At 37.5% G+C, this 19,478-nt stretch overlaps 1 protein-coding gene across 1 annotated transcript; it reads right to left on the reverse strand.

The window, feature by feature from the left end:
* Positions 753-3,152, reverse strand: LOC109706699 (transmembrane 9 superfamily member 11-like). Its single transcript, XM_020227654.1, has one exon. The coding sequence runs from the start codon at positions 3,058-3,060 to the stop codon at positions 1,132-1,134; it is 1,929 nt and encodes a 642-aa protein (XP_020083243.1). The 5' UTR covers positions 3,061-3,152; the 3' UTR covers positions 753-1,131.

Genomic DNA, 19,478 nt, shown 5'->3' on the forward strand with positions numbered 1-19,478 from the left:
TTTTCTTTTCGTTTGGTGTGTGTGTGTTTTTTTTTTGTGGGGGGGTGTTGGGTTTGTTGGTGGTGGGGGTGAGGGGAGGATGGGGTTGTCTAAAGCCTGATCGCAGGTGCTTTTAGCCCCCACAATACCAAAGAGGCCTATGACTAAGTATAGACTACAATCTAACATAAACCATAAACCAATGAATGTAATGAGAGAATAAAAAAAGTATTTGTTTCTCATAAAAACCCTTTGTTGTAACTATCTGGCAAACTACACATCCCATTTCAGTTTTCTCTTTTTTAATTTCCTTTCTAGAATGGACAATTCTGCTTCTTTTTCCTGTTTTTTTTTTCAATTTATTCTCTACGACTGTTTATTATGGACGGCTGAATGGCCGCACATTTAGAATGGATCCTTTTCACTACATATTCCATGGCTACAAACCCAAAGGTCAATATACTACATATTCCATGGCTACAAACCCAAAGGTCAATATAGCTACCAGTTGTTGGCACTAATTTACTGCCTTTGATATACAATGTACAATTTAACTTGGAGTTCACGGGAGCCTTCTGACTATACTGGAGTTGCATTCAGTGCAATAAACAGAGACAACTAAGATAAGTTATAGACAGGAAAGAAATTACAAGATGATGAAACTCAAGTGAAAAGAAAACTAAACATCGCAGAGAGGTTTCAAAATATAGCGTAGTTATAAATAATAGCGAACGAAATAAAAAAACAACACCAAATCCAAGCAAGTAACAATAGAATGAAAGCAACAAATGCTACAAACTAGTACTTCTGAAATACGATTTAATACAAACTGCATTAGAGTTCTGGACTACAGGTATCACATAAGAGACTAAGCAAAATAAAGAGGTAACGAAAGAAAAGAAATCTAAGCCTATCCGTTCTATAGCACATCTTAACACAGGTCCAATTAGTCGGAAGAAAGTGGTTACTACTCTAAGCTACATAAATTGAAAAAAATATACTAGGAGCACATACATGACATTATTAATTTAGAAGCACGGCAAACTAGGTAGCTGATGATGATGATACAGATTGAGATATCGTGAAATTATCATTTCCTGCTAATTCTTCAAATATGTTTTGGACAAGGAAACTCCTCATCATCAAGATAGCTCAATCTAATTTCACTGATGAGAAGAGGTAGTGAACAAACCAGAAAGAAGAAAGGAATCCGACTGTGCCAGTGGCAAGCATGACAGCAATGACCATGAAGAGCGAGTAGCCTAAGTAGAGGGTCGCTGAAATAGGCCCGCTTAAGCTCTTGAGATCAAAAACAAGATAGTTGACCGAGTACAAGAAGATGTAGATTGCTACCGAGCCCGATGCAAAGAATGACTTCCACCACCATTTCCAATCCTCCACGCAAAGATGCATGTAAGTGAGAACTAAAGAGACCTCCGCACATACAACAACAAGAAGTATCAACACGACGAAGAGAAAGCCAAATACATAATATACACGGCCCATCCAAATGCTCGACATTATGAAGAATAACTCGATGAAAAGGGTGCCAAAGGGTAGCGTTCCTGCTCCAAGCACTAACAACCAAGATGGGTACTTTTGAGGAGGGATTTCGCGCGGAATTTGGTTCGTCCGAACGGGGAATTCAATGTGCGGAGCCTTTGCCCCAAGAGATCCACCGAGAAGAGTGAGAGGGACCGAAATGCAGAACCAAAGCAAAAGCAGGATGACGAACAAAGAGAAGGGAATCGCGCCGGTGCTGTGGCTACCCCACAAGAGGAAATTGAGAGTGGTGAGAATCAGAAAGGCAACGCCGGGGAAGAAGCAAGCGACGCGCCAGGAAACCGACACCCATCCGGAGTGATCACCGCCCTTTATCGTCTTCCAAAGCCTAACAGCAGCATACCCAGCCGCGATTCCGAGAACCAGGTAGAAGAAGAGCATCCCGGTGACGAGAGTTCCCCTCGAGGCGGGCGACATGAACCCGAGCGCGGCAAACAGAATGGTCACCACCGCCATACCCAGAATCTGAACCCCGTCCCCGACCATCGCGCAAAGCAGCAGCGGATGGCTCGGCGCCCTGAACACATCGCCGACCACCAGCTTCCACCCCGAGAGCTCCTCGTTCATCTGTTCCTGCGCCTCCTTGTCGAGCTCCTCGTACCGCGCCAGATCCCTCCGGACGGTCCTCAGCAGGATCACCAACACGATCCCCGCGAGGAACGCGATCACCATGAGCGAATTGAGGATCGAGAACCAGTGAACCTTGGCCCCCTCCATCTTCAGATACGCGTCCCACCGCGACGGCCACTTGACGTCGCTCTCGACGAAGGCGACCTCGTAAGTGAACACGATCGGCTGGTTCTCCCCGACGGCCATGGCGACCACGGAGGGATCGCACTCGATCCTCCCCGGGTACTTATCGTACATCCTCAAGCTCTTCACGGACTCCGAATCGTGCGCGACGCTGCAGGGCACGACCTCGAACCCGACGACCATCCACCCGGGGGGCTCATTTTGCGTCTTCTCCTCGTACCTATGCACCAACACCGTAAACTTCAAATGATTGAACACGTAGTAGGCGCCGCCATCGCGGACATGAATTCCGACCGGATAACCGGTCCACCGGAGGGAGTAGCCGTCGTCGTTCCTGGTGTAGCGGATCGCGGGGAGGTTGTCGAGGATGAGATTGACCTGGTACAGCTCGTCGATCCGCTCCTTGAGGAGGGCGAGAGCGTCGGGGGCGAGCGGGTCGGAGCGACACAGCATAACAGCGGAGTCGTTGACGTGCATGTTGAAGCGGTAGGGGGAGTTCTCGATGCGGTCGCCGAGGAGGATCTCGCCGAGGTTCTCGGCGCTGTCTTTGATGCCGCCGGGGGGGCGGCAGAAGAAGGGCAGAGAGTAGTAGCCGAAGGGCATCTCGGTGCCGACGGAGGTCAGGGAGTTCACCTTCACGGAGAGGGCGTCGCCGGCGGCGTAGCGGTGCGGGTAGCTGCCGGGGAGGTAGAAGGCGGCGGCGAGCGGGAGGGCGGAGATGAAGGAGAAGATGAAGACCGCGGCGAGCGGGAAGTGAAACTTCATCTTTGATCCGGCGAGGAAATGCGGTGTGTAGGGTTTTTGGGGCAGAGGAAGAAGAGAGGGGTCGGAGTGAATACTTGTCGGTGATGGAGGGGCATTTACAACTAGTGCAGTTGCACCCACCGTTCCGGGAGCATGTGGCAAAGAATTTGACGGTTGGACTTCAAAATTTAAATTTGAATTCTAATTGATTCATCTTTCTAACTAAATTTATTTTTAAATAAAATAAAAAAATTTCAAAAATCTCTCTTCGTAGTTTTTCACTTTGCCCCCCTGTGATTTAAAATGTATTAATTTGCCCCCCTGTGGTTTTTCTTTTTTCTCTTTTTCTTATCAATTTTATTATATTTTTTTTTAAATTAGTGATAAAGTTAAAATTAAAGAGTACTAAAATAAATATTTGATAAATTTAAATGGGTATCTGAAGTTTTTTATATATAATTTAATGAAATATTAACGAAAAATCTACCGAAAAGATAAAAACCAAACCACATGGGGACAAATTAAGATATTTTAAACCACAGAGGGGCAAAGTGAGAAACTACAAAACCACAGGGGGGTTTTTGAAGTTTTTTTTAAAATAAACGAAACGGAAAGCGTGCTACCTATCTCTCTCAAAAGAAAAAAAAAAAAAGGAAAACTAAAAAACTAGTGCAGTTGTAAAATTAGGTAATTTCAATTTTTGTCTATGAAAATAATTGAATATGATTTGTGATTTATTTATACTATATGTAATGCCGCGCAAATACAGATGAGATAAATGCTCGCAAGGAGTCGCACAAGTCGAAATGCTCGCAAGGAGTGCAGAGTAGTAGGTCTTTTGTAATCACTTCCCACCGAACCGGAGTCCAACCAGAATATTTGGTTCGGTTCAAGTTTGATCGGTAGAAACTCGTACACTAAACTAGCTGCATTTTTTTTTGTAATAAGCATTAGGCTTAATTACAGAAGAGTTCTCTCATATAAATGCCCATTTTCACTTTTTTTTCTATAAAAAAATAAATTTTAATTTATTTCTGTCATTTTGAAGGTCATTTTCGGTATAATATAAGAAATAAACGGAATAATAATGTAACCCTGATGTAAGGGAGGCTAAAACCAACAACTTGAAATATTGATGAGATAAGAAAAAGTAAAAAACGGATATTTATAGAGAAATTTTCTGTAATTTAGCCTAAGAATTATGCTAAAATAAAATTCATAAAAAAATTTTTGCAAATGCTTTTATTTTTATTTTTCACTCTGACTTTTAAAACCTTTATATTTTATCTTCTTAAAATTTTAAAATTATATTCAAAAGATTATAGTATTAATGGAAAGGGCAAAATGATCAAATTATCTTTACTTGTTTTATAAAAAAAAAATATTTTTTAATATTTTTATAGATACTTTTTATGTAAATTATAAGAAATAGGTGGAATGGTGATGATTAAATATATCAACTTAAAATTTTGAGAAGATAAATTTTTGAAAGTTATGAAAAAAAAAAAAAAAAAAACAGATATTCACAAACGAATTTCTGTATTTTAGCCTAAAAGTTAAGTTAGAATAGTCTTCAAAGATAAATAATTATTTTACTAAGAGACACTTTCAAATACTAAGTTTTTGAATTGAAGATATGTACAGTTAAATACATTATAAAAAAAATTATTATCTAAATCACTTTAGCTTAAAAATCCTAACCACTATTTGCACAACGATGGTGTACTTAATTATTTTTGGCCAATTTGCATAAAAAATCTACTTATTTTGGGCTTTTGCAAAACCGGGTCATCTTTTTCGTTTTTGCAGATTCAGTCCGCTTTTTCAGCAAACTGGGCGGAAACGGTCCGTCTCGCTTCTCGCCCTCGCCTTTGCCCTTGCCCTCGTCCACGCACCCCCCACCTTCTTCGCCTCCAATCCCGCCAAGACCGCGCCGCGACTTTTTTTTTTTTTTACTTTTTTCTTTTCTTTTCTTCTCCGACTCTTCTCCACCGTCTCCGACGACGACGCCTCTCTCGTCTTTCCCCGCCCTTCTCATCTCTCCCTCTCCTTCATTCTCTGCCGCCTCCGACGACGATGCATCTTCGCCGGCGCCGACGTCGACACTGTGGAGGTCACTACGGCGCTACAGGCTCGGAGCGGGGGTCCTTAGCGGCGTTGTCGCCGGCACCGTGGCTGTTGGCAGAGAGGGTGACAAAAAAAAATTATAAAAAAAACAGAAAAAAAAATAAAGATAAAAAATCATATAAAAAGAAGGATGAACATGAAATTGCATCGTTAACTGCAAAAAAAATTATAAGTTGCACTACTTAAGATGTAAACTGCAGCTTTAAGATGAAAACTACACTCTTTAAACGAAAATTACACTCTTTGAGAGATATTTACACTGTTTCTCTTCTTATTACACTCTTTCAGATGTAAACTGTATTCATTAAAATGGAAGTTACACTCTTTAAAAAAAAGTTGCACTGTTTCTCGTCTTGTTGCACCATTTTTCCTCTTGTTACACTATTTTTTTATCTTAAACTGCACCCTTTTAAAAGATATTTATACTGTTTCTCCTCTTGTTGCACTGTTTCTCATCTTGTTGCACCATTTCTGTGTAAACAAGAGAAGAAATAGTGCAACAAGAGGAGAAACTACACTGTTTTAAGAGATAAATATACTGTTTCTCCTCTTGTTGCACCATTTCTGTATAAATAGGAAGAGAAATAGTGCAACAAGAGAAGAAACTACACTGTTTTAAGAGATATATCTACTGTTTCTTCTTTTGTTGCACTGTTTCTCCACTTGTTGCACCATTTCTGTGTAAACAATAGGAGAAATAGTGCAACAAGAGGAGAAACAATGCAATAAGAGGAGAAACTGCACCCTTTTAAGAGATATTTATATTATTTCTACTCTTGTTGCACTGTTTCTCCTCTTGTTGCACCATTTCTATGTAAACAATAGGATAAATAGTGCAACAAGAGGAGGAACAGTGCAATAAGAGGAGAAACAGTATAAATATCACTTAAAAGGATGCAGTTTAAGATAAAAAATAGTATAATTTTCGTTCAAAGAGTATAATTTTTATCTTAAAGCAGCAGTTTCCATCTTAAATAGTACAACTTATAATTTTTTTTGTAATTAACGATACAATTTCATCTTCATCCTTCTTTTTATATAATTTTTTATCTTTATTTTTTTTTCTGTTTTTCTATAATTTTTTTTGTCACCTTCTCTGCCAACAGCTACGGCGCCGGTGACGACGCCGCTAAGGACCCCCCCTCTCCGAGGCTGTAACGCCGCAGTGACCTCTACGGTGTCGACGTCGGCGCCGGCGAAGATAAATTGTCGTCGGATATGGCAGAAAAGAAGGGAGAGGGAGAGATGAGAAGGGCGGGGAAGGGCGAGAGGCGTCGTCGTCGGAGACGGTGGAGAAGAGTCGGAGAAGAAAAGAAAAGAAAAAAGCAAAAAAAAAAAAGTCGCGGCGCGGCCTGGGCGGGGTCGGAAGCGAGGAAGGTGGGGGGTGCATGGACGAGGGCAAGGGCGAGGGCGAGAGCATGAGGGTGAGAGGCGAGACGGATCGTTTCTGCCTCCGCTCTGCCGGCGAGAAAAAAAAAAAGAACAAGAGAAACGAAGAAGAGAGAGAAACAGGAAAGAGAAAAAGTAATAAGGGTATTTTGGTTAGTTTGCTGAAAAAGCGGACCGAATCTGCAAAAACGAAAAAGGTGGTCCGGTTTTACAAAAGTCCAAAATAAGTAGATTTTTTATGCAAATTGGCCATTATTTTTCCTTCAATCAATTGTCTTATTTTGGTACAGTTTTTATCCACAAATTGTACAAATGGTACCAAACCGAATCGTCAACACACCCACAAATTCCTATGGCTTGGTCTAAAAATGGTTTTTTATATTCTTTTACGTAACCCTGTATATCATTTTCATATCCACGTAGTCATTTATTGTGAATTAAGCAACATTTATATAGCATACGTTTTGTTGGGTTTCATTAAAAAAAAAAAAAAAGAAAAAGAAAATACGAATGGCATTGTTCCAACTATTGTTTTGTTTTTATTTTTTAATGGAAAAACTTCAAAAAACCCCCTTGTGGTTTCACTTTTTTTCACTTTAGTACCCTGTGGTTTAAAATGTATCAAGTTAGTACCCTGTGGTTTATCACTTTATCACTTTAGTACCCTATGATTTAAAGTGTATCAAGTTAGTACCTTGTGGTTTTGCACTTTATTACTTCAGTACCCTGTGGTTTCGCACTTTATCACTTTAGCATCCTGTGGGTTTAAAAATCACATGGTACTAACTTGATACAAAATTAAAACCACAGGGTACTGAAGTGATAAAGTGCAAAACCACAGGGTACTAACTTGATATACTTTAAACCACATGGTACTAACTTGATACACTTTAAATCACAGGGTACTAAAGTGATAAAGTGATAAACCACAGGGTACTAACTTGATATACTTTAAACCACAGAGTACTAAAGTGATAAAGTATGAAACCACAGAGGGGATTTTTGAAGTTTTCCCTTTTTTAAAACGTTTTTTTTTTGCTTTTTAGGTGATGCAATTTAGGTGCACGAATACCCTTTGACATCGAGAACTATTGTTTGCAAAAGATTGGATCTTTGGTCCTTAAATTATGACATGGGTGACATTTTTGTCCTTAAATATTAATTTATTTTATTTTTTGAATCGAATTTTAAGAATTATTATAATTTTATAATTTAATTTAGTTGATTAAATATTGACTCTGTACTAATATAAAAATAATATGATATTTTAATTATTGACATATTATTACTAATCACAATGCTATTATATTACTTTCACATTAATAATGCACCAATATTATCTCTAAAAAAATAATAATAATAATACACCAATATTTAGTCAACTAAATTAAGATACAGAACTTAATTATAATAATATTTAAAGTAGTAGCTAGAAATTAACTATAATAAACTAAAATTTAAGGATTGAAGTGTCATCACCGTCATAGTTGCTAGTTGAGGACCACGCAGTCAATGTACCAGTACTGGAATAAGAAAAGTTTCTTTGAGTGGTTAAATTTAAATTTTGAAATACTAGTTACAATTAAAAGTTATGCTTTGATTTTATATATATAGAGAGAGAAGAGAGAAATGATTCGGTACCTTACTTTATAAAAAATAAAAAAAAATCTTAACCCTTGATTAATGAAGGTTAAAAATATCATTTTATTATGTAGTAGGTTAAAAGTTTATTTTATGTGAGGGTATTTTTATAATTAAACTAAGCAAAATTTTAAAAAAGTTTTGAATAATATCCCAAATTTAGCATAAATTTTACAACTAATTTAAGCATTAATTTAAAACATGATTGATATCCCAAATTTTAGCATTAATTTTAGAAATTTTAGAATTCTTCTAATATAGGCATTAATTTAAATTTTAGGAATTTTAGAAATAGCAGTAAATATGTTGAATTTAAATATTTAATATTTAAATTTAAAATTAAATAAGAGAAATTTTGTATTACTATTTTAACAAATTTAATGTTGATAATAATGAATTCAACATATTTAATTTGTTTAAGAAAATTTTAAATTACTCTAGTTTAGATATTAATTTTTTATCACAATCTTTAAAAAAATTTGAATGTAGGTAAAAAAAATTAAAATTCAACGTATTTAATATATTGTAATATTTTTTAATAAAATATTTGCGGATTACGGATATGAAATGATAAAATATCTTTGGGTTATGGATGTCAATAGTTACGAATATCCATAATTTTATCTGAATCCGAATCCAAAGCCGAAAGCAAACGTAGTAGATTTACCTATGCTTAATGGATATAGTTTTGGATGTGGATATAAAAAATGAAAATCCGATGAATTTAAATTCGGATGCGGATTTTGATTATATCTGATCCGAACCTAAAACCGACCGAAACCAAAATTTATTTTACATTATATATAATATATATAAATGTTTGATGTTATAGCTGAATATGTATTTTTAAAATTTAGATTTAATTTAATATATTTTAAAATATTGTAAAGAAAAATAAATGTTTCGAGTTCGGATTTTCAGGTTCGGATTAGGGTCGGGTTTTGGATTTTTAGTCAGGTACGGGTATAAATATGATTTTCTAAAATTCGTCGGATTTGGGTTCAGGTTCGGGTTTCAGCCGATTTGATAGTCGAGTTTGTGTTTGGGTTCGAATTTTTAAAAATTTGCTCAGAATCCTACCCTTTTATATCTGTACTGTAGATGAAGAGGAAAGATAGAGAGAGAAAAAGAAAACAAAAAGAGAATAAAGATTTGATTTTTTTATAGTGGAGATAAAATTACTAAATTATCCATATATTAAAAGACCAAAATATCTTTTTTGGGGTATCTGGTAATCGGTATCTCTCTCAAAGTGACTTGTTATTGCGGGTCATAATTTTAAAAAAAATTAAATCCGAACTGTAGAATAGAAATGACTGAATAATATCAAAAACTAACAAATATAGAAACATTACTCATATATATATATATATNAGTCCGGCTACTATACTCTTAGGAGTACGATCGACTTCGTACCCATAAGTTGTTTTCGATGATAGAGCTTCCGAATCGACGATCCATACCGTTAAACATTATCTAGAGCATTTAAAATTTCTAGAAATCAAATTTTATAATTTTTTAATATCATTTACCTTACGATTAAAAGCTCACAAAATTGACAATTTTTAATGGCCGGTATGAGATATTTACTAGTTTAACGGTGAAATAGAATCGGCTGTAGTATCCTTGGTATTCTGCAGCCGTGAGATTTCAGCATCTGAGACTTGTCGACACATCTGAAGAGTGTCAGGACAAGTCCGAGTCGTTTTGGCGTGATATAGACGCAAAACAGACTCAGTATGACGCGAGAGCAGGAATTTAGCACTAAAATCTGCAAATTGCAGGTTGTCAGCATTGAATACTGGTACTACACATGGGAGTACCGGTATCCCAGTCTAATTTTTTGATTTATGCTCTCGGGTTGCGAAGGCTGATGCGGGGTACGGGTACGGCATCGGCCTGGTACCAGTATTCCAGGGTAGGTGAGGAGCCTTTTGGTCTTTTGATGCCTCGATCATTTCACCCTTATCTCCCGCCGCCTATATAGTATAGAGGATTTGAGAGAGAGCTTTTGTTTACTCTTCCCTCTCTCTCTCTAGATTGAAGCCGTGCGCTTGGTGGTGGTCGCGGTTGGAGCTCGGATCGACGTCGACTTCACGCCGGGGAACCGTTTGAGCACGTGAGCGTCGTAGTTGCATCGTTGGGAGGCCGAGTGAGCGCGTGGTTCCTCTTCTGTCGACTTTTTGCCGGAGTTGAATTAGCATTCGAGGTGGGTTGAAGTTTACCGAATTCTTCGAATTTCCTCCTAAGCCTAGTTTGTTGTCAGCATGTATTTTTGGCTTCGTATATTATGTTTAGTAGCTCGATTCGTCGATTTGCATTGTTCTTCAATGAAATCTGAATTAGAGATTTAGTTTATTATACATATTGGACTTGGAATTGACTTAGGAGAAAACTATAGGTTCTACACTGTCATTTTCTTAAAACTATCAGATTTAGCTTTAGGAGCCGCAGTTTGTTTGTATCGGCGCAGTTTGTAGGCGGTAGATACCGAGAATAGTGTAGAATGAATTTACGCTCGTGCTGGAATACCGAGTTTATTTTTACAGTAGTGTATAGACTGTTCCGGACTGTCGAGTGCCGTCGCGGCTGACAGTGGACCCAGATTTCTGTATTTTGCATAAAATTGTGCCGAGGGCACGTGAGTTATGGTTGTTAGACTAGTTAGACACTTCTGCTTTGACTATAGTCTGTGAGAGCCTGATTGAGCTCGGTAGAGATACGCTTGCATACTCGATTGGGTAACGCCCACGAGTGCCACTCCGGAGTCGGACTTTGTGCTTTTGCGTTGTTGTCATTATGTCCTGGTTGGACTCGCTCTCCACTGACGACTAAGCATGGTGGTAGTTAGTATAACTTCGACATGCGGGACAGGTGTGTTCACAGTCCCTAGTGAGATTAGGTCAGAGTTTGTGTAGTGACCCTGGAATTCAGCATTTGAGGCTTGTCGACAGCTCTGGATAGTGTCGGGATGAGTCCAAGTCCTATTAGCGCGAAATAGATGCAAACTGCACTCAGCGAGACACGAGAGCAGAGAGTTAGCATTGCAATCTGCAAATTGCAGAATTTCAGCAATTGGTACCGGTACCACATAGGGGCGTACCGGTACCCGGTGCAATTTTCTGCGCAGACTGCTCTCGGGTTGCCCATTCTGCTGCGCGGTACCGTTACAACATTGGATTGGTACCGGTACTCCAGGGTTGGTGAGGGGCTGAATGGTCTTTTGACTGCCTCGTTGTCTTCACCCTCACCTACTCTCCTTATATACGTGTAGAGGAGCAAGGATGGAGGGTTTTGCAGCTTCTTCTTCTCCTCTCTCTCTAGCTTGTGCCGTACGTGGTGGAGCTCTCCGGTGGAATCGGAGCGACGTCGACGTTGTGCCGCGGAGCCGTTCGAGCGTGCGTTCGTCGTGGTAGCGTCGTGGGAAGGCCGAGCGAGCGTGTGGTTCCGCTTTTGTCAACTTCTCGCCGTTGTTGGACGCGCTTTCGAGGTGGGTCAAAGTGATGCTTACGGAATTTCGCGGATTTTCCTCCTAATTCTATATATTGACAGCATGTGTTTTTTTAGCTTCGTTTAGCATATTGTTTAGCTCAATATTTGGATTTGCATGTTATTGATCTTGAATTGGAGCTTAAAATACTAGCTAAATTATACATGTTGGACTTGATTTTTGACTTAGGAGAAAACTGGCGTTTCTACACTGTCATATGTTAAAACTACCAGATTTAGCTCTAAGAGCCGTAGTTTGTTAGTATCGCCGCAGTTTGTGGGCGGTGAATATCCAGAATAGTGTAGAATATATTTACGCTAGTGCTGAGGTATCGAGTGTATTTTTACAGCAGTATTTAGGCTGTTCCGGATTGTCGGTGTCGTTGAGGTTGACGGTGGACCCAGATTGCTGTTTTTGCATCAGATTCTGCCGAAGGCACGTGAGTTCAGCTGTTAGACTCTGTTTACTTGACTATAGCCTATGAGAGCCTGATTGAGCTTGACAGAGACATCCTTGCATACTCGGTTGGGTAGCACCCATGAGTGCCACTCCAGAGTCGAGCTTTGTGCGTTTGCGTTGGTGTCGTTTTGTCCTAGTTGGACTTGCTCTCCACTGATGACCTGGTTTGGTGTCAATTAGTGTAGCTTCGACAGGCGAATTGTTGTGTTAGAGCATGATAGTATGGTGGCATTTAGTTGTAGATTTATTCCAGCCTTCCTTACTATCCCTACTTACTTCTGTAGACTTAGTGGGTGAGCCATTGAGGTCGGTAGCGGTGCCCACTGAGGACTATTTCTTTTTGCAGTAGTTCTCATGCCTAGTTGTTGAAACCTTTTGCAGAGCCATCTTCTTCAACTGCTGTTGCTGCTGAGTCTGATCGTGGAAAGGGCGTGGCGAGTTAGAGCCCTTCCTGACGAGTTGCAGAGCTAGAGGAGTATCAGCTATAGATAGTTGTAGTTTTTGGGTTATGATACATACTAATGCTTGTATCTCGCTGGAGCGAGTATTTTTTTGTTTACCTGAATGTGACGTACGTATAGTGAACCTCTGATGTTATATATGTTTTATTTCGGCAGCTCTATACTGCTGGTTGTAGTGTTGTATGATTACAGGTACACCTATCGCTTCGTATATAGGAAAAGTTTTTTTTATACGACGGATTTGTCGGCGTGCCCGGGGAAACGAGTAATCCGGGGCGTGACAGTTTGCATTTTCTACAGATAGTTAGTGTTGGTTAGCGATAGTATAATAACATATAGTTGTAGAGTTTTTTCAGCTTCCTTTACTATTCTTGAGCATACCTTCTGTAGACTTAGTGGGTGAGCCGTTGAGGTCGGTAGCAGTTCCCACTGAGGACTACTTCTTTTTGCAATAGTTCTCATACCTAGTTGTTGACCCCTTTTTGCAGAGCCTCCTTCTTCGGCTGTTGCTGTTGCTGTTGCTGATTCTGATCGTGGAAAGGGAGTCGCGAGCTAGATCCCTTCCAGTTTTGTTGCTGCTTAAAGGAGTACCAACTACAAGTAGTTTTGGATTTTTGGGTCATGTACATGCTGATGTTAGATCCTCGCTGGAGCGAGTATTTTGTATCTGGAGACTATGTATGTATTGTGAACCCGATGCTTATTTTTATATGTTACAGTTCTGTTAGCAGCTCTATACTATTAGTTGTAGTTTTGTATGATTATAGGTACAGGTACAGCTATCGCTTCGTATATAGGAAAATTTTTTTTTATACGGCGGATTTGTCGGCGTGCCCGAGGAAACGAGTAATCCGGGGCGTGACATCGGAATAGCTTGGATTTTTGATAGAAATTTCTATTCACTACCTAAATAAAGATCAATAACTCCGATCTTAAATTGAAAGATCCGATCATCTATTTTTAGGATGTCGTTCTATACCCCCTTGATAGACTTTATAATGATTTCGAAAAATTACGAAATTTATTTTCTAGAAGTTTCAAATACTCTAAATCATGTTTAATGGTGTGGATCCTCGATTTGAAGAGCCCAACAGCGAAAACAACTTATGAGTACGAAGGGCTGTATACTCATAAGAGTATAGTAGCCCTACTATATATATATATATATATATATATATATATATATATATATATATATATATATATATATATATATAACTAGGCTGGAANTTTTTTGAAAAAATAATTAGCAAAGTACACATTTTCAAAATAAAAAGTATTAGTACAAATTAGTAAAGATTTTTTTTTAGAGAAAATATAATAGCATTCTGTTACTGTTCACTTCGTTTATCTTTTTAAAGAGAATAAACTCATTTAGAACTATTTATTTAGTGTTTAATTTGAGTGCACTTCGATGTGACACGCACCGCAAGACCAAATTATCTCCACGTGCTTGTTTGACTATGTGGGCTAATGCTAGAAACGAAAGATGCAAACAAATTTAATTTGGTTGAGCTATGAAAAGCACTTGTTACTATCAATTAGGTTGGTGAACTTCCCAATGAATTGAGGTCTAAATAATGTAGACATAATATATATATATATATATGTTTTATTAGATCGAGTATCTATATAGTGTTCTAGGGAGTCAAAATCTAGTTTACTAGCTCATTCATTGGCTTCCATGCTATATATATAGGTTTCCATGGTTTCTTAGCATCAAAGAAGAGAAAAAAATAAAAAGGAGGGATCTAATTATGCACTAATAATATAGATCTAATCATATTCATTTTTGAAAAAAAAAAAACTTATATATATATATATACCACATATATATTTTTAAGAACACAATTCTACTGTTTGAAGTGCAGAAATTTACAATATGCAGAATTATAAAATACAAAAATTATATCTATACTTCCTATGAGTAATTATTTTTTGGTGTTTTCTTACCGTGATTCTATTAAATTAGAATGTTTGTTCAAATAGGAAAAGATTTTTAATACCTAAGGCAATGTTTTTTTATTGTGTTTTATTTTTTTTATCTTTTTAAATAAAGTTTTGTATATCAAAAGATATAGAAGTGAACAGTGTATTGCTTGCAATGCTTTTATCCAAAATATTTACTTAACAATAAAAAATTAAATCTTAAAAATAATTTTTTTTTCTTTCATTTTTTTTTAAAAAATTGTCATTCATTACTGGACTGGATACATTGTAAGCTAACTCACTATAGAAATAAAAAAAAAAAAGTTTTTTCTTCCAATACATCAAATTATATATATATATATATATATATATATAATGTTAAAAAATATAAAAATGATAATGATACCAAACAAGTCCTGAGTTTTATATTTTTATATTTTTGATTCTCTTATTTTACATTTCTTAAACAAGGCTGCCAAGTGACAACTGAGTTGCATGTTTGTCTCTGATCTAAGCTTGAACAGCAGTAACAGGAAAATTCATAATTCATAATTACAATATTTGAAAATACAACAATGATTAATATGATTAATCTATGGAAACAATGATTTTGAGGTCCCACCTTAAAAGGGACACAACAACAACTTCAACTTAGCCCCCACATCTTTCAAATAAATACAAGTTGTTAGATTAAAAAAATGAGCAGGAAAATGAAAGGGAAAGTTCCTTTGAATAGCTTTATACATATGGGCCTTACTGAAGGAAAAAAATTGCAATGGACCCCCATATATATATATATAGAGAGAGAGAGAGAGAGAGAGAGAGAGAGAGAGAAAGAGAGAGTGAGGCTAGTATGCTTCTGGAAGCACAGAGTGCTCCGTGCTTTCAAGTCGTTTTCGACGTTAGGACTTTCGAATCGATGATCGGCTTCGTTAGAGTGCCTAGTGATTGAAGGGGCTCAAAATCAACGGCTGAAAATAAAAATCTTACAAAATTTATTTTCTCGGTACTTTAAATACTCTAGATCACTCTATATATGTAATATACTGAATCTTAGCAAATTAGCAAGGTTACAGTATAAGTTATGCTTGATTGAGTTGGAGACGTTTTGCGCAAAATAGACGTAAAAGCGGACTTTGAAACTTAAGATTTATATTGTAGAGGACTAAAGTTGAATGCTAGAGTAGGTGAGGGGCTTTTGGACAATTGTTTCCTTTCAACCTTATCCCCACCGCCTTAATTAGGATAGGGAGGCTGTAAGGGATTTAATTAACTTTCTTCTCTCTTTCACTCTAATTTAGCTCGTGGGCACGATGGAGAGCTCGAGCTCGGGAGATTTTCGTTGTCGTTTCGGAGAGCCGTTCGAGCGTGCGTTCGTCGTGGTAGCGCCGTTGGAGAAAATTGACTTTTCTACGCCGCCATTTGAACAAACTATCAGATTTAGCTTTAGGAGCCGTAGTTTGATTGTATTATCGCAGTTTGTGGGCGGTGGATACCCAGAATAGTGTAGAATATATTTACACTCGTGCTGAAGTGCCGAGTGTATTTTTACAGCAGTGTTTAGGCTGTTCAGAATTGTCGGGTGCTGTTGAGGTTGACGGTGGACCCAGATTGCTATTTTTGCATCAGCTTGTGCCGAGGGCACGTGAGTTCAATTGTTAGACCCTGTTTACTTGACTATAGCCCGTGAGAGCCTGATTGAGCTCGACAGAGATACGCTTGCATACTAGGTTGGATAGCGCCCACGAGTGCCACTCCGGAGTCGGGCTTTGTGCGTTTGCGTTGGTGTCGTTGTGTCCTGGTTGGACTTGCTCTCCACGGACTGCTTAGTGTGGAGGTAGCTGTTTAGCTTCAACAGGCTGGGACGGGTGTTTTCACAGTCCCTGGGACCGGTGTGTTCATAGTCCCTAGTGAGATTGGGTCAAATTGTACTTTTCTACAGATAGTGGGTGATAGACCGGGATAGTATAGGTGCATATAGCTGTAGATTTATTCCAGCTTTCTTACTATACTTGTTTACATCTATAGACTTAATGGGTGAGCTGTTGGGGTCTGTAGCGGTACCCACTGAGGACTACTTTTTACAGTAGTTCTCACGCCCAGTTATTGGAATCTTTTGCAGAGCCTTCTTCTTCGGCTGCTGCTGCTGCTGATTCGGACCGTGGAAAGGGAGTCGCGAGTTAGATCCCTTCCCAGTTGCTGCTAAGCTAGAATATACTAACTACAGGTAGTGATAGTTTTTGAGTTCATATACATAATTATGTTCTATCTCGCTGGAGCGAGCGTTTTGTACACCTGGATTTGATGTATGTATAGTGAACTTCTGTTTTTATATTTGTTCTCTTTTAGCAGCTCTATACTACTGGTTGTAGTATTGTATGATTACAGGTACAGCTATCGCTTCGTATACAGGAAAAATTCCTTTGTATATGACGGATTTGTCGGCGTGCCCGAAAAAACGAGGAATCCGGGGCGTGACAATATATATATATATATATATATATAGAGAGAGAGAGAGAGAGAGAGAGAGAGAGAGAGAGAGAAAGAGAGAGTTTTGCTAGAATACTATTGGTAGTAAACGGCTCGGTTTACTACCGATTTGTTTTCGATGATAGAGCTTCCCAATTGATGATCGGCACCGTTAAACATGATCTAAACTATTTAAACTATCTGAAAATCAAATTTCACACATTTTCGATATTGTTCTCTTGTCCATCAAATGAACAGAAAAATGAATGGCTGGAAATGAATATCCTTCAAAAAGTTATGATACAATTTTTATATTTGAGATCTAGAGTCTAGATCTTATTTTAAATAGTTTAAAAAAATTTTTAACAAAAATTTAGTCTATACCGTTAAACGAGCAAACGCACCATATCGGCCATTAAAATTATAGATTTTGTGACCCTTTGATCGTTCAGTTAGTGATGCCAAAAAAATCATAAAATTTGATTTCTAGATAATTTAAATGGTCTAGATCATGTTCAACGGTGCCGATCGTCGATTTGGAAGCTCTATCATAAAAAACAAATCGATAGTAACGAGCAGTTTACTACTGATAGTAGCCCGGTCAAAACACTCTCTCTCTCTCTCTCCTCTCTCTCTCCTCCCTCTCTCTCTCTCTCTTCTCTCTCCCCTCTCGCTCTCTCTCTCTCTCCGTCTCTCTCTCTTATATAATATATATATATATATATATATATATATATTATGATAGCTGGAATAACTATTAATAGTAAAACGCTCTTTTTGCTATCAATTTTTCCTTGGAGAAAAATTGTAAGGTCAGGATGATATTAGTCGTTAGAGTTGAGGGTCCCCACTGGTTATAGTATTTAATCCAATGGTTAGAAATAATGAAAAGAGTTTATCCAAAGGCTAAAAAACTGGTAGCAACAATAGGATTTTGCTACTAATAGTAGCCCAGTCCAACTAATATATATATATATATATATATAATATATATATAGTGAGGCTAGTATGCTTTTGGAAGCACGAAGCGCTCTGTGCTTTCAAGTTGTTTTCGATGTTAGGACTTTCGAATCGATGATCGGCTCCGTTAGAGTTGATCTAGAGTATTTAAAGTACCGAGAAAATAAATTTTGTGATTTTTCAATATCATATGCCTAGTGATCGAAGGTGCTCAAATCAATAATTTTAATGGCCGTAGTGAGCCGTTTGCAAGTTTAACGGTGTATAAATATCCAAATCACATGAAATTTTGATAGAAAATTTTTTATACCATATAAAACAAGATTAATAACTTTGATCTAAAATTTTAATGTCATATCATCAATATTTGTAAGATTTTTATTTTCAGCCGTTGATTTTGAGCCACTTCGATTACTAGGCAAATGATACCGAAAAATCGTAAAATTTATTTTCTAGATATTTCAAATACTCTAGATCAAGTCTAATGGAGCCGATCGTCGATTCGAAAGTCCGAACATTGAAAACAACTTGGAAGCACGGAAGCATGCCAGACGCACTATATATATATATATATATATATATATATATATATAGCAGGGCTGCTGCTCTGAGCCGTTTTTGATGATGGAGTTTTCGAATCGACGATCGGCTCGTTAAACTTGATCTAGCGTATTTAAAGTTTCTAGAAAATAATTTTTGCGATTTTTCGATATCATTTACCTAGCAATCGAAATGATTCAAAATCAATAATTTTTAACGACTGAAAATAAAAATTCTATAAAAAGTAGTGTATAGCACTAAAATTTCGATCAGAAATAGATCTTGTTGTAGATAGTATAAAGAATTTTCTATCAAAATTTCATCTGATTTGAATACTTCTACACCGTTAAACTTGAAAACGGCAGATATAAACCATTAAAAATTATGGATGTTGAATCCTTTCGATCACTAGGTAAATAATATCGAAAAATCACAAAAATTATTTTCTAGAAACTTCAAATGCGCTAGATCAAGTCTAACGGAGCCGATCGTTGATTCGAAAATTCCATCATCGAAAACAGCTCAGGAGCACGGAGGCCTCCGTCTCCTGAGAGCACAGCAGCCTGCTCTCTCTCTCTCTCTCTTCCCTTCTCTCTCTCTCTCTCTCTCTCTCCTCTCTATATATATATATAATTATATATATATATATATATATATATAGAGCTAGTCTCATATACTATCTATATACCAAGGCTACCCGGTATTATAGTCTTGGTTTTGATCTTAGGGTATTCAAATCAACGATCCACACAGTTAAAACTGATCTTGGGTATTTAAAGTTTTTAGAAATAAAATTTTATAATTTTTCAACATAATTTACTTTATGATTAAATCATTTCGAAATTGTCAGTTTTCAGTGACTACTATAGCGAGTTTGGAGTTTAACTATGTAGAAGAATCTAAATTTCTTCAAATTTTGATAGAAAATACTTTAAACTATCTAGATTAAGGTTAACATTCTTGATCTTAAATTT

Source organism: Ananas comosus, linkage group 2 (genome assembly GCF_001540865.1).
Source record: "Ananas comosus cultivar F153 linkage group 2, ASM154086v1, whole genome shotgun sequence".
In the NCBI taxonomy this organism is placed as follows: domain Eukaryota; kingdom Viridiplantae; phylum Streptophyta; class Magnoliopsida; order Poales; family Bromeliaceae; genus Ananas; species Ananas comosus.

What these genes read in the sequence shown, in the direction of transcription:
- LOC109706699 (XM_020227654.1), bottom strand. Translation starts at nt 3,060, where the DNA reads ATGAAGTTTCACTTCCCGCTCGCCGCGGTCTTCATCTTCTCCTTCATC.